Source organism: Microcaecilia unicolor, chromosome 7, assembly GCF_901765095.1.
Source record: "Microcaecilia unicolor chromosome 7, aMicUni1.1, whole genome shotgun sequence".
NCBI lineage: Eukaryota > Metazoa > Chordata > Amphibia > Gymnophiona > Siphonopidae > Microcaecilia > Microcaecilia unicolor.
In genome coordinates, this window is record NC_044037.1 from 286,439,880 (window position 1) to 286,456,188 (window position 16,309).

Sequence of the window (16,309 nt, forward strand, 5' to 3'; positions counted from 1 at the left end):
CCACTCTTCATATATGGAAGACACTATTTGACATCAGATGACTAAATGATATATATAAACATTAAACTGAGCTAATTACCTTTTCAGGCTCACTTAGGATAAATTTATCAGTGCATACACAAAATATCTCGTAAGTGAACTTTTACCCCTCGACATTTAAGTAACCTGAATCTATCAGTTTGTTATTGATAAAGATAGTACTAAAATGGAGTCAATCAGGCTCATTTTCAAAGCAGTTAGCCTCCCAAAGTTCCATAGAAACCTATGGAACTTAGCCTCCCAAAGTGCTTTGAAAATATGCCTCATTAATGTCACTTTATTTTTCTTTGTTGTTTTTTGTTATATATATATATATTTTTTTTTAACCTGACAGTTTCCTTTTTTTTCCTTTGGGTTTCCAGCTTATTCAGAATCATAGTTGAAGATCTAATGGGCCTTTATTTGTAACTACACAGAAATATTTTCTTCCTTATTTTGTATCCCTTAACTTATTTTTGTCTGGTCATTGTGGTGATAACTCTCGGCCTGGAATTTTGTTCTGTTCTTACCTGCAGAACTGTGTAATCATGGACTCTGTATCTGGCTTTTAGTTCTTACCATTGCACAATGACTCTTATTTTCTTCCGTCCCTCTTCTCCCACCACTCGGGGGCCCTTTTACAAAGGCGCGCTGAAAAATGGCCTGCGGTAGTGTAGATGTGTTTTGGTCACGTGCAGAATCATTTTTCAGCTGACCTGTTAAAAATGCCTTTTTAAAAACTTTTGCCGAAAATGGATGTGCGGAAAATGAAAATTGCTGCATGTCCATTTTGGGTCCGAGGCCTTACTGCCAGCCATTGACCTAGCGGTAAGGCCTCACGCGCTAACCAGGTGGTAATGGGCTACAAGTGTAAAATGCCGATTACCGCCAGAGCGCCAGAAAATAAAAATGCTTTCCGGCACGTAGCGGACACACGTCAAAATGAAATTTTCGCAAGGACCATGCAGTAACTCAAAATTGACGCGTGTTGGGCGCACATAGGCACCTATGCAGCCTAGTAAAAGGGCCCCCTCAATGACCTGTGAACTCTGTCTCTGTGCTTCTCCAGTTCTGATCAACCAGGAAACTTAATACCTAAAGCGTAGATTGAGCCCCCACATCCTTGTGCGTGGTGATACGCAACATTGCTGCTAGCCTCTGGACCAGCTCTAGTGTGGATTTTAATGGACAAGTACCATGGTTCACTTTTCATGATATGATCCTCTATCCAACATGAAGTACGTAGGAGAAAGACAAAAAGATTGTCCTGGATAAGTAGAATTTTAGGAAGGCAGGCATCCTTTGTGACTGACAGCTGAGAAGTATTCTTAGTAGTAGGGACATCAATAACCGGGTAAACTGGATGGGTCAGATGGACTTTTTACAATGTTCCCATGATAACCTGGTTTATTATACATCACGATAACCCACATTATTTGTGAAGTCCAAGGCTAAGTAAGTGTCTTAGTGCTCCCAGGAAACAAATACTCCACAAATCTCACAGCATGCATCTTTACATTATTCAGTAATAACTGAGCACTGCTCTTATTTAATGCTACCTTTCCTGTTTATCAAAACCAGACTCTGCAAAATTGGGTATGTGATGATTTACCAGCCAGGCCCACTACAACCTCTTCTGGGCCTGGTGAAGGAAACGTGGAGGAAAAATGTAAACAGGTAGATGCCTGAAAGCTGTGTGCACTAATTACAGAGCCCTCTGTTTGCTGTGAAGACTCCTAATTCAGTTTATCTTTGTAAGGAAAGATGGCCTGAGTGCCTGCATAAAATGATTTGTTTGTGTGTGAAAAACAATAGTGTGATCTTTTATTTACTGTGTGCTGTGCTAACCGCTGTCATCTAAACAGTGAACAATAGCTAGCCAAATAACAGAAAGCCTGCTCTCACTGAATGCAGCTTACCAAATCTTTGGAGGTGCGTTTCAAATCTTTTCAGGTCTCTCTTATGGAACGCAGATGTATGCTTTGGAGATTGTTCTAAAGGGTTTTGCTTGCAGACTTATAGGATTTGAATCAGAGTGCCTAAGATAAACAGAAAAATCTAGCTGGTATTCAGCTAGTCGTACGACTGAATATCCAGCTAAATCTACCTGTTCAAGCTGTTTGCACAGCTGGGATTACATGACTAAATTTAGCTGGTAACGCAGAATAACATTGGAATTGGATGAATTTGTGTGCCTCTCCAAAAATACCTCTGACTGAGGCCCCTTTTCTCACCCAGCTTAAATTGTACAACTTGTGATTTTAATGGAGTAAATTTAACTGGCTAAATTTAATCTATGTATCAGGGGCGTAGCCAGACAACAGATTTTGGGCGGGCCTAGGCAAGAATTGGGTGGGCACAAGTGTTCTCCCCCCCCCCCCCCCCCCCCCCCAAAAAAAAATCTCAGCTAATGGGAAAACGCTTCTTTCCACCTTGGCAGCAGGAATGCACTGAAAACTGAGCATGCGCAGGTGCCGGTGTTGTGGAAAGTAGCGTTTTCGTTACCATCAAGGGGAAATCTTCAGCAGGCGGAGCTTGGGATTCCCACCAGTTACCACCAAACATGTGCTACTGTTGGGTGGGCCTGAGCCATAAATGGGTGGGCCCGGCCTACCCCAAGCCCACCTGTGGCTACGCCACTGCTATGTACACTTCAATTTGATCCATGGCCTGAACATCAATCCTTATGTGTTCGTATACAGAAAGACTCTTCTTTCCAGGCAGCTCAGTTCTCTATATCAGGTATATATTGGTTAGGTCTCTTAACTGGTTGTCGTTTGCTGTGCCAAGATATCACTAAGGTTCTCATGTCACTTAATTTTATAGATGCACTGCACAGATTACTCGTTATTGTGTTAGAGTGGAGGAGTGGCCTAGTGGTTAGGGTGGTGGACTTTGGTCCTGGGGAACTGAGGAACTGACTTTGTCCAGGGAGGGGTAACATCTTTTGGGTTAAAGACCCCAATAATTTTGAAAAGTTGGCTCCTTTCACATGCAGAATTGTGGTACATATCATCTTCTTATCCTGCCTTTTGTCAAGAAACATCACTTCAGGCACAGGCAGCTCCTTATGACTCTGGGCAAGTCACATAACCCTCCATTGCCCCGTGTAAGCCGCATTGAGCCTGCCATGAGTGGGAAAGCGCGGGGTACAAATGTAACAAAAATAAAATAGTATTGGAGATTCTACATGGAATGTTGCTACTATTGGAGATTCTACATGGAATGGTGCTATTGCGCTAGCAACATTCCATGTAGAAGGCTGCCTGCACGTACGTGCAGGACGTCAGACTCACAGAAACAGAAGCCTGCGCAGCCTTGTACATGGAATGTTGCTAGTGGAATAGCAACATTCCATGTAGAATCTCCAATAGTATCTATTTTATTTTTGTTACATTTGTACCCTGCGCTTTCCCACTCATGGCAGGCTCAATGCTCTACATGGAATGTTGCTACTATTGGAGATTCTACATGGAATGTTGCTATTCCACTAGCAACATTCCATGTACAAGGCTGCGCAGGCTTCTGTTTCTGTGAGTCTGACGTCCTGCACGTACGTGCAGGCAGCCTTCTACATGGAATGTTGCTATTCCACTAGCAACATTCCATGTAGAAGGCTGCGCAGGCTTCTGTTTCTGTGAGTCTGACGTCCTGCACGTACGTGCAGGCAGCCTTCTACATGGAATGTTGCTATTCCACTAGCAACATTCCATGTAGAAGGCTGCGCAGGCTTCTGTTTCTGTGAGTCTGACGTCCTGCACGTACGTGCAGGACGTCAGACTCACAGAAGCAGAAGCCTGCGCGGCCACATTGGTGATCTGCAAGGGCCGACTTCTACATGGAATGTTGCTAGTGGAATAGCAACATTCCATGTAGAATCTCAAATAGTAGCAACAGTGGAGGAGTGGCCTAGTGGTTATGGTGGTGGGCTTTGGTCCTGAGGAACTGAGTTCGATTCCCGGCACAGGCAGCTCCTTATGACTCTGGGCAAGTCACTTAACCCTCCATTGCCCCATGTAAGCCGCATTGAGCCTGCCATGAGTGGGAAAGCGCAGGGTACAAATGTAACAAAAAAAAAAATGCAGCTTAAAAAGGCTTACAGTGGGATGTGCTCAGACGTCCTGCTGCAAGTTCCTAATCGGTGTGCGCTACCCATGTGCTAAAATATATTTTTAACTTTTGCACAGAGGAGTGCGTGTCTGAGGGTGGAGAGTGGGTGTTTCAGTACTATTCAGTGTGTCCTCATTACTGATTAGCACGGGATTACCACGTGAACTCTTTATCGCCTGCAAAATAAGTATCGGTAAGTGGTCCTGCGGTGATTTTTTTTTTTTATTGGCCATGCACTAACGGCAACTTTAGCATATGGCCATTAATGCAAAAAAAGGGAAAATCAGCCATCTTGACTGCTATGGTAAAAATGACCTTAGCGTGCAGAACCCCCCCCCCCCCCCCCCCCCCCCCACGTAAGATTGTGCTAAGGCCACTTTCTACTGCAGCTTAGTAAAAGAATCCCTTAATGAAATCTGTACCTACCCCTAAGAAAGGAAGCAACTAATTTTTGCATTTGTTTTTTTTTTTTAATAGGCAGCACAGATAGTCCTGATTTCATTGTTTGAACTGAACACGCCTGAGTTTACCATGTTACTTGGTGCCTTGCCAAAAACGTTCCAGGATGGTGCAACTAAACTCCTGCATAACCACCTCAAGAACTCCAGCAACTCTAGTGTGGTAAGTGCAGCTTCACAACTATAATCTCAGCAGTTTCTGTGAGAACTGCAGAGGGAACAGCAGCTGATAGGTGAAGCAACTGTACCTGGCTAGTAATGTGGATGCACTGCTTTATGCCTGTGTACGTTTGTTGAGGGATGATTGACATTCTTATTTACTACAAAATGAGAAGCTGGAATGAGAACCAATTTCTGACAACAGTAAGACTGTACATACAAGCAGGGCCGCCGAGAGACTAGGCGGGGCCCAGGGACAAGGCCGCCCCGCCGCCCCCCCTGTCGTTCCCCCCGCCGCTGCAGTCCGCGGTTTCCCCTGCCTGCCTGCTTCCACGGCTCCGGGCCCCCTTCATTCAACGTGGCAGTCGCAGATCGCGTCTCCTCTGGCCTTCCCTCCCTGTGTCCCGCCCTCATCTGATGTAACTTCTGGTTTCCGCGAGGGCGGGACACAGGGAGGGAAGGCCAGAAGAGAGGCGATCTGCGACTGCCACTTTGAATGCAGGGGGCCCGGAGCCGAGGAGGCAGGCAGGTGAGACCAAGGACTGCAGCGCCGGCAGCCTGACCCTGGCTCGGCCCGGGGAATTTTGCCCCCCCTGCCCCCCCCCCCCTTGGGGGCCCTGCATACAAGTTCTCATAAAGAAAAGTAAGCGTCAAAAAGCAAGGGAGGAAAAAGCCTCAAGAAGCTCCCAGCGATAAAAATCAGCTGGTTGAGCAGGACTTCATCGTTGGCATAAAAAAAACCTCCCGATGCAAAATGTACTTTTATTCAATTTCAGTAGGTAGCAAAACTTAGAAATACTTAGCTGGATTTGGAGACAGACATTTTGCACCTAGGTATTTCCAAGTTTTGCTACTTATTGAAACTGAATAAAAGTGCATTTTGCATCGGGAGGTTTTTTTATGCCAGTGATGAAGTCCTGCTTGACCGGCTTACTGTTTATCACTGGGAGCTTCTTGAGGCTTTTTCCTCCCTTGCTTTTTGACGCTTACTTTTCTTTATGAGAACTTGTATGTATAGTCTTACTGTTGACAATCTTATTCAAGCAGAATAGGACCACCTTCTGCAAAGTAGCAGTTCATCAGTTTTGAGGTTTTTTTTTTTATTTTTAGCAATGTTACACTTTCTGCAAAAGTTTAGATGTGATGTAGTCAGTAGCATGCTAAGGGCAGGGCGGTGGGGGCGGTCCGCCCCAGGTACAGGCAGCAAGGGGGTGCACGAAGCAGGTTCGCGGCTGTCGGCTCTGCCAGTCTCCTACCTCCTCTAACATTACTTCCTGTTCCAGGGCAGGGGACCGACAGAGCTGACAGCCGCACGCCTGCTCTGCACACCCCCTTGCTGGAAGGAAAGGTCTGGTGATGTGCTTTGGGGGGGGGGGGGGGTTACATCCCAGGGGGTTGTGATGTGCTTCTGGAGAGGGTGTGAGTGCCAGGGGGGTGCAGCGGCAACCCTCCCTAGGTGGCGAACAGGCTAAGAACGCCACTGGATGTAGTACCGCATAGGCCAGTTGAGAAAGAGGGAACCTGAAATGTAATATGCAAAGGATGTTAGCAGATCTGCCCTAGATCCATTATGGTGCATTCCAGAAGCTTTAAAGCACACTCCATAGTGGCACTCCATAAGGGCAGTTCTCAGTGTCCTTCTTTCTGACTGAGTACAGCAAAGGGTTGAGAATCAGTTTAGAGCAGAGACCCTCACAAGATTATTGTTGCCTTTTTAAAAATACCTGGCTAAGTTTGAGGGCAGTTTCATAACCCCCACAGGCCTACACGTTGATTTCCAAAGAGAAATTCTTTGCAGATTTTCCTTGAAAACTGTACAACAGGCTGGTGCCATGCAGATTTATTACTCTGCTTACTTTGCAGGGGCAATATACACAGGGTAAAGAGAATGTGGGATTTAAGAATATAATCTTTCCAGTCAATATTCAGCCTTCGGCACGCTGACCACTGCAGGCAGAATTAGCCCCATATATTCAGTGCTGGAGCTTGTCTGGGAACCTGCATTGATTATCCAGGGCTCATTCAGCATATGGCAGACAACGGAGCTTATGCGGGCCCTGGCTGAATATCGGCTGGGACCTACATAAGTACAAGCAGTTTCCCTCATTCGCTGTTTAATTGTAGAGTTCCTGAGGTCTGTTTGTCTGTTTTAGGAGAAATAAAAGAAAACAGGTTGCTTGTATGCACTGATGCAACAATTGCGGCATAATTAACTTAAAAAAAAAAAAGTAATTGGATCTCTTTAAGGGAAATTAGTACTGCCTTTTAGCATTATTGCAGCCATGATAAAACATTCTGTTTAGCTGGTTGTTTGCTTGTGGATGCAGAGATAACTGTTTTAAGTGATCTTTATGAGATCCCATAATGAGACATGTTAAATTTATTTTTTTTGTTATTTCAATAGGTTTTTATTGAAATATTCACCAATACATGGAGTCACTCAATAATACATTGCCCGACTCGCACATCGGATAAGCGACACAAAATAACCACCTCCATAACCATAAGCTTTCAATAAAGCAACACAATCTCGTTTTTAGTTTTTTATCCCTCCCAACCAATACTTCCCCAATCCGAACAATAAGGCTTTAACCCCAAACACATATGCAAAGAAACCGCTCAACAACTTATTCACACCCTTCTGACCAGTTACATTACACCTCACCCCCCTTGCCCTTTAAGCCAAAGAAAACAACTTGCCCTCCAACAGATCAACTTCTATTATGAGAGATATTAGATATATATTCTGAAAATAGAAAATTCCTGTCTATCTTTCCGTATATCCATTATTTAAGTGGAGGAGTAGCCTAACAGTTAGAGCAGCAGCCTGAAAACCAGGGGAGCCAGGTTCAAGTCCCAGTGCAGCTCCTCATGATCTTTGGCAAGTTGCTTAGCTTTCCATTGTCTCAGCTACAAGCTTATATTGTAAACTCTCCAGGGTCAGAAAAATACCTGTTTATCTGCCGTACACCGATTTGGATGAATCGCTTCATAAAGGTGGTTAATAAATCCAATAAATAAATAAAATCTGTTTGTGCTTTCATAAACAGATGTGTATATCATGTTTGCCTGTTGGCAAGGATGTTTCCTGAAACCCTCCCCCCTCCCAAGGAGCCTCTGGTCTCTGATGGGTGACAAGCCAGAAGGGCCCCACCCCTCCTTGTGATAGTCAATGCAGGGCATAGAAATCTGAAATCTGCCTCTTAATATAGTTAATCTAATGGTCTGTCCTAGCCCTGGCCTTCACACCCTCCCCGACCCCCTGACTGACTCCAGTGGATCTGGGGGTAAGGGGGGTATTGGGGTCAGGAGCAATCACCACTTGTCACTGCTCCAGTGACTGTCTCTTCAAAAATGGTGCCAGTGACCCCTAGTGGTACCTTCACAGTGCTACCACTAGGGGTCAGTATGCCAAATAAGGGTTCACATGCTCTTTGTCTGCAGGGAAATGTTGCACTGTGTCACTCTAAAAACAAACTTATTCTGTTTAGCATTCCAGAACTGAGAACTTTTGGAAAATGTTCTTCAGTCTGTGGTGGTTGATGTTATTTTGGAGAAGATGGAATGTTTTATTGTGTTTAATGTAATTTATATGTTTTTGTATTATTTTTGTTTTGGATTTTATATGTTTCTCTATAATCCGCATAGTTATATGAGGAATATAAATGAATAAACTAAACAATAAATATGCATGTTGGAACTTGTTTCTTAGTTTCCTGTACCATAGTGCTTTCAGTTCAGTAGGAACCAAGTTTTACTGGGCTATAGTGCCATGACCCTTCATGTGCAAGTACTTGGGCTTTCGTCCCATTTTATTAGATTCCTTTTTACTCCCTTCCCTCCCCCCCCCCCCCCACCTATTACTACTACTATTTATCATTTCTATAGCGCTACAAGGCATACGCAGCACTGTACACCATACACAAAAAAGGCAGTACCTGCTCAAAGAGCTTACAATCTAGATAAGACAGGTAAACAGAACAATTAAGGGTAAGGGAATAATAGGTGAGGTTGAAGGACAGGGCAAGTGAGTAGTGGTTAGGAGTCAAAAGCAGTGGTAAAGAGATGGGCTTTAAGTTTGGACTTGAAAATCTCCATCTAGCTTTCTTATTGCAGCAACATGTTTCGTTTAGGAGTTTAGTACACATGCATCCTAAGTCTGCATACTAGGTGTCACCATGAGGGATAGCATTCATTGGCACCCTCTTACTTATGGTCTATGAAACACTGTCTCTATAATCATCCTAAGTACCAGCCATCCAGTGAAGCAGAAACCATGTTCAGAAATTGAACCTCTAGCTCCAGCAGGGTGCATTCTTTTTGCTTGATTGTCTTCTAGATTTCACAGTTCTGGCATAAAACAAGTCATTTAAAATCAGGCTTATTGTTCAAAGAGTTCTTATAACCATTAATAGGATATAGATTGTAGAGATGTGAAGAGACGGAACCTGTATTTTAATGAATAGGTAGCTGTTGAAGCAAATGAGCGTATTTGCCTGGTACCCTGACTGCTAGTAAGCTGAACATATTCATGTTGAATGCATTATTTATCTTCGTTTCATTCTGTCCTTTTCTTGTCCTCCTACCTTCCCATCCTCATTACCAGCTGATTTGTGTGAAAGTTTTATATCAAGATTAAATCACAGAAATATAGAAAATGATGATGACAGATAAGGCCCATAATGCCCATTTTTAATGCAGTGCCATAAAGCCTAACTGTTTTTAGGCTTTACTTTCTGATCCTTATTTCTAGGCATGAAGCACACAACCTCTGAGCTCATGCCTATACTCAAGGTATATAGATGGGTTCAGACACCCATATACTTCCTACTTGATAGCTATAGCCTGTAGATCTGTGGTCTGGTAGTCTGCTGAGGGGAGAAAAGCAGTATCAGGGGCAGGGGGGATGGTGGGATGAGAGGGGAAATGCTGTGAGGGGTGAAAGAGGGAAGATGGAAAGATGCTACAGGGAAGGAAAGGAGCAGAGTAGGGAGATTCTGGATGGTGGAAAGTTGATGTACGGCTAGGGAATGAGTCTGGGAAAGGATGATGGAAAGGGAAGGCTGGAAGCAGGATGAGAGAGTGGTGAAGATGCTGAATATTGGAAAGTTGGTGAATAGCTGGGGAATAAGAAAGAGAAAGGAGGCAAAGATGATGAAAGGGAAAGCTTGGGGCAGGGTGAGAGAGTGGGGTAATTGGCTGAGAAGGGGAGAGAAAAAGATGGAAATTTGTAGGCAGGTGCAATAAAAAAATAGAGATTGAGGACTGGATGGTGAGGAGGAAGGATGAAATCTGAGTGGTTAGAAAGGCATAAAAATAGAAAAATGTTGAAATGAAAACATACAGATGTAGGAAAGAAAGTGAAGAAGACAGGAAGAAAGAAAATGGCAAAAGGAGACTTTGGAAACAGAGTAAAGAGAAAATAGAGAAAAGCAGAAGGTAGAAACTGGGACCACACGATTAGAAAAATAAAATGTATAGACCACTAAGATAGAAAAAAGCTTTTTGATTTGAATTCATTAATTGGATAATGGCCAGCTCAGGAGAGGGACCTTGGAGTGATAGGTGTCTGAGGATCACAGAATGTCGCTACCACACTTCTTGAGGGCACATCTACTGAATATACATGCGATATTCCATTCTATGCAAATATCTTATACATATTTAATTAGAGATGACAGTGAGACAACAGACCAGTTTGTGAGACAGGACCAGAGCTGGACTCCCGTGTGAAACAATGAATTTTGTAAACTTGCATCTTATTACTCCTCATTTCTGAACTACAAACACTTGAGACCCTCATAACTTGAAATCCCATATCAGCTCCTGTCAGTTTATGACACAAGCAAAATAAATTGATCTCTAGGTATTCAACTGGCTTATTTTTGTGTAAGAAGAGGATTGGTTGTTTTACTTTGGTTTGCAAATTTTGTATGCTGTACACTTTGAGTAAAATTAGCTAAAAATTAAATATTTTAAACATTTTTATAGTGCATGGTAATTGCCATGCTACGAATTTTATTCTTGGCACAAGACACCAGTTGGTGTTCATTTTCTTAAAAATTTTCAGAGAAGACTATGATGTTGTTAGTCTTTCCCTTCACTTTAGATTTCACATTTTCCATGAGAACAGTGGGTACAAATGGTTATTTGTTATTCTGCTGTGACCCTTTGCTGCTTGGTTAATTGCACAGTACCTGTTGTAACATTCAGTATTTTTCATGTGCAGTGTTGCATAATTGCTTTGTTGGTGTACCATACAAGTTTAAGTTCCCTCAAGCACTTTTATCATCCTGCCTTACATTTTAGGGATCTCCCAGTAATACTATTGGTCGAACTCCCTCCCGACACTCCAGCAGCAGAACCAGCCCTTTAACATCCCCTACCAACTGCTCCCATGGTGGACTGTCTCCAAGGTAAGATTGCTGTTTTATTGACCTGCTAAAATTATAAGCATGATAAATGTCAGGTTTTGTTACAGTGACAGCTCTAACAAAATGATGATTTTTAGATTCATGCTACACTACTGGTTATAGCCTCTGCATTCATAGGTAAATACGGTGGTTGAGTACTTCAGAAAAATAAGTATACTTGGCACATCCATTTTTGCTAATCTGTTAAAAATACGGGTTTCTTTTCAGATGTATATAGTCCAGAAAACATTTCATCTCTAGTCTCTACTATACTTGTGTGAGGTAGTGCTGTAGACAGCAAGTACTAATCATGTTTAACTTGTGTTCTAATTGTTTAGTTTTATACATTTCAAAATCATTTCATTTGTTTTCCTCAAAGTTTGTTAGGAAAATGTGGGTCTTTGTTTCAGTGTAATGAAGTTGGAAAAGCACATTGAGATTATGTTGGTCTAAAGGCTATGTATAAATCTGTGTTATAAATGAGTCCTGAGTTTGTGACAATATGATTCTTATATGTTCCAGCATCTGGTGAATACTAGATGGGAAGTTTTGAAAGGTATTTATTATCAATGGGAACTCTGCTTTTTCTAGTCTATGAATGGGTTTTACTTTACTCCCAGTGGGAAAAAAAACCCTCCAAAAAGTATGTCTTTCTGCGAGATTTAGCTGAGATTAGAGTGGAATTGCAACCATTAATCTTTCTGAGCAGATTTTGTTACCATTGACAAAGAATTTGACCCATAACTTGGACTGTCAATCGTTTATTTTCCAAATTAAGTAAAAATGATCTCTGCCTTAATCCTGGTGGGCAAAATTGTCCCTTGGAAACACTTTTAAGCTTAGGTTTAAGGACTGGGCAAGAAGGCGTTCCAAGATGATGAATGAGTAGGATGTGTATACTAGAGCTCTGTATTTCGATTTATACCTGCCTCAAAGTTGTTTTTTTTTTCCTTTTCTTGTGCCAAGCATTCCAAACCTGAAGGTTTTTCTCCCCCAAAACTGGAGGTTGCTCCTTTCCAGCAAATCAGCATTACCTCCTTTGCACAATATTTACTGTCAGCGGACAGTTCTGCTATGCTTGGGATAGGAAAAAGCCCCAAGATGAAGGGTAAGGCATTACTTAGCCCACAAAACCCTGAGACTCCTCTGGGTCCACAGAGTATGGCCGAGTCTGCACAAGAGGGTGGAGCAGGAGGGCCCGATGCCGGTCTTCCAATGGAGATCGGAGCAACTCTCCAGTCTGGAGACGTTGGTGGAGACCACGAGGAGAACGGGCAAGCTAAAGTAGCCTGTGTCCACAAATGAGGACAAGCTTGTGACGACCTCGGAGCTTGTGCGTTCCTACAGGCCTCTTTAAAGGACCAGGCACAGAAAATTGAATAATTTGAAAACAGATCACGCTGTAACAACCTTTGTAGGTCTACTGGAGTCATTGATGGAGCGGAGTTTGGGGCCTTTTCTGGAGGACTGGCTCAAGAAAGAATTCACTGTCCCAGAAGGCCTTGGTCCAGTATGTCTAGAACATGCGTACGCCCCAGAGTGATAATTGTTAAATTGCATAACTACCGGCATGAAGTGGCTATTCTGTGGCAGTTTCGGAACATGAGAGAGACTTTGGAATATGAGGGGTTCAAAATCAAAATTTTTCAAGACAATTCCCAGGTCCTTATGGAGAAGAGATGTTGCTTTACGCCCCTTTGTGAACAGCTCAATCTTAATGCCTACTTTATCCTGCTAGGTTGAAGATCTATGTTGGAGGGGGGGAATGATGTGTTTATTGTACCCAAACCATGTATTCTTTTTATATAGTAGATAATGCTATTTCTTTGATTGCTTGCAGGTCATTTCTTCTTGTTGATTTTCCCATTGAAATACTGGAAGTGGGAGTGTAGGAGGGCCATGCAGCACAAACATATGTATCCTGCCAACTGACACATTATGTATTGGTTGGCTGTTATAGGGGTATAAGGAGGTTAGGGGATTTTTTGTTGGGAGATTGTAGGGGAAATAGTTGATCCTGGTTTACTCAATGATTCTGTCCAGGTGTCTTGTTTTTGTGGTCGATCCTGGGGCAGAGGCTGGGCATCCTGGGTGCTTTGATAGTATTTTGCCTTCATGCATTTTGGATCTTTTCTAGACACTGTATGGAACCTTTAGGCACAAAAAAGGTGATTTTTTTTTTGTTTGTACCCCGCACTTTCCCACTCATGGCAGGCTCAATGCGGCTTAGGTACTTATTTGTACCTGGGGCAATGGAGGGTTAAGTGACTTGCCCATAGTCACAAGGAGCTGCCTGTGCCTGCAGTGGGAATCGAACCCAGTTCCCCAGGACCAAAGTCCACCACTCTAACCACTAGGCCACTCCTCCACTCTTGGATTGTGTGAGGAATCACATCTCCTGTTAATCATTCAAAAATTTTAGCGGCATTATGCTGCAAGGAAGCTTAGGTGGCATGTCTCCAAGAAACAAGACTTTCGTGGAGCATGAGAAGTTAAAACATTAATGGGTGAATCAGGTTTATTATTTCTCAGCAACTGGACATCAGGGAGAGGTTGCAGTACTTATACATGAAAACCTGCTTCTGATGTTACCCCTCTTTACAAGGATGATCATGGGAGGTTATTGCTACTGAAAATGGTCATTCAGGGAACTGCTTTTGTTTTTTTAGTGGTATATGGCTCTAATTTACATCATTCTGCCTTCTATAGGCAAATTATGAACCTCTTGTTTGCCTTTTGCTGACCAAGCTCTACTTGTGGTTATCCTTGGTGGCCCCAGTAGTTCAGCGGAAGGAAACCCCCTTGCAGAATATCTGTGAAACACTGCAGTTGGTGGATCCCTGGCATCTACTTCACCCCATTGAGGTGAACTACACTCGTGTCTAGGGCACATGACACAATGTCCAGATTGGATTATATTTTGGTGGTTGAGACCATCTTTTCTAGTCCAGTCTGCTGATATTGTTCCCCTAGAGATCTCAGACCATAATACGATCTGGATTTTCTTGGAAACAGACTCTTTTTCTATCAGTGTTCTGGCTGGTGTTTTCCAGCTTATCTGTATAAGGATGTGGCGTTCAAAAAATATTTACAGTCTAAATGGGAAGAGTTTTTACTGTCTAACGGGCAACATTTTTCCTCCCCATCCCTGTTTTGGCCCACAACGAAAGCAGTGTTACAAGGCGATATTATCACCTATACTAATGCCAGGAATAGGCAGATTGCTGAAGAGGTTTAATTGCAAAAGCAGCTATGTAAAGCTAAATCGGTTTATATCAAAACCCCTACCCTTGCCACCCATGACACCTTTTATTCTATGCAAGTGGCCCTTAACATGCTTCTCCATGAGCGCACTACCCACATGCTGGTTTATCGAAAATACTGTTTTCATATTTTTGGTAATAAGCCGGGAAGAATACTTGCAAGAGTGACTAAACTTATGGGTGGTAATAGACATATTCTGACCTTAAAAAAGAGAGATGGCACATTGACAACTAAGGGGGCCGAGATAGCTGAGGTAATGGCTGATCTTTTTACAAACATGTATGTGGGGGGATGATATCCTGCGATCAAGGGAGCCTTCTAAGGTATCTAGAACGCGCTGGAATGCCACGACTCGTAGAAGACCAGGTGGCTGAGGTGAATAAGCCTCTTCTGGCAAAAGAGCTTCAGAGAGTCATCAAAGCCTCACCCCTTTGCAAAGGTCCAGGCCCTAATGGTTATACCAGTGAGTTTTATAAGCTGCTATCCTTACAATTGATGGGCCCTTTACTTGCATACTATAATACTGCGGTAGAGGAGGGTTCTTTTCCTGTTCATGAGAGTACAGCACTTATTAGCCTGTTCCTAAACCAGGAAGGTCCCCCGAACTGCCAGATTCTTACCAGCCTATCTCCTTCATAAATGTTGATCTGAAATACCTCATGAAAGACTCAAGAGGAAATTGGAAAGCCATGGGATAGGAGGTAGTGTTGTATTGTGGATAGCTTTCTAAAAGAAAAGTCCATAAGCCATTATTAAAATGTCTCTGGTTCCCACCTTGCTTACGGACTGCTTTGCCACATCCCACAAGTCTCTGGATTCGCGTGCTGCTGATGACAAGGAAGGAAAAAAGAATGTCTTACCTGATAATTTTCTTTCCTTCAGTCACTGCAGGTGAATCCAGAGTCTCACCCTTTCATGAGGTTGACACTATCAGTTCAGTCTGTTTCTCTGCTTAGGTTTCTTGCTGTGGTTGCCTGTGCATAGTTCTGCTAGTTGACAGATTTATACCTCATTTCTGTGAGGGAAATATTTGCCTTATTAGTCCTTTTGTTTTGTTACGAAAAATACTGTCTGACCAAGGGGCTCATTTTCAGAGCAGTTAGAATTACAAAGTTCCATAGGTTACTATGCAACTTTGTACGTCTTAGTGCTTTGAAAATACACCTCCGTGGAGCATACTGTCCTCTGTGGCACAGTTCAGTTTGGTATTCTCTATCTCCATCTTGCTGGTAGATGGCCATAACCCACAAGTCTCTGAATTTGTCTGCTTTGACTAAAGGGAAGAAAATGATCAGATAAGACATAATTGTTCGTTATAATAGTTTCTACCATAATACAGCTTCTATCAAGGAACTGAAAGCACGACTGGGGTCTCAGGCTTCCAAGAAAGATGTTGGAGCTGGAGAATTCAGTTTCTCAGCTTAAGGGGCACTCAGTCTCAAATTGACAGGATAGACAAGTACTGCATTGGGAAAATGGAAAATCTGGAGTATTCCGTGAGGATTTTGAACTTAAGAATATTGAGTTTTCCATGCTCTAAATCTTTGCCTCCAAGTGATGTGTTTATATATTTTTGAAAGAAGTGCTTAAATATCCAGATACTGGTTCACCTCCATTGCAGGAGCTCTGTTGTACACTCTCGGAAGGCTGGTGATCAGGTGGCAATGGAGGCATCTCTGGATCGCTTTAATCTTTTGGAGATACCTGAAAAAAAGATAACTTCTAGGACAACATTGCTTGTGGTGTTTGTGTTGCTTCAAGGAGACATTATTGCACTTATATTTTAAACTATCTCTTAGTACTTTAATGGGGGAGAAAATTAAATGAGTAAAATCTTCTGTATTTCTCCCATTGACCTCAGGAAAGGAGGAACAACTTTCTAGCGGT

The 16,309-nt window shown here is 42.8% G+C and overlaps 1 protein-coding gene across 5 annotated transcripts in view; it reads left to right on the top strand.

Annotated features, from left to right (window-relative positions):
* The window catches only part of CLASP1 (cytoplasmic linker associated protein 1), a 484,411-nt gene that overhangs the window by 357,457 nt on the left and 110,645 nt on the right, over positions 1–16,309 (top strand). For 3 of the 5 annotated variants that reach the window (XM_030210422.1, XM_030210420.1, XM_030210421.1), the window contains 2 exons: positions 4,606–4,749; positions 11,055–11,161. In XM_030210422.1, the coding sequence (XP_030066282.1) occupies positions 4,606–4,749; positions 11,055–11,161 (251 nt within the window). Of the gene's footprint in view, positions 1–1,599; positions 1,696–4,605; positions 4,750–11,054; positions 11,162–16,309 lie in introns of all 5 variants that reach the window. The other 2 variants (XM_030210418.1, XM_030210419.1) reach the window with 1 other exon arrangement.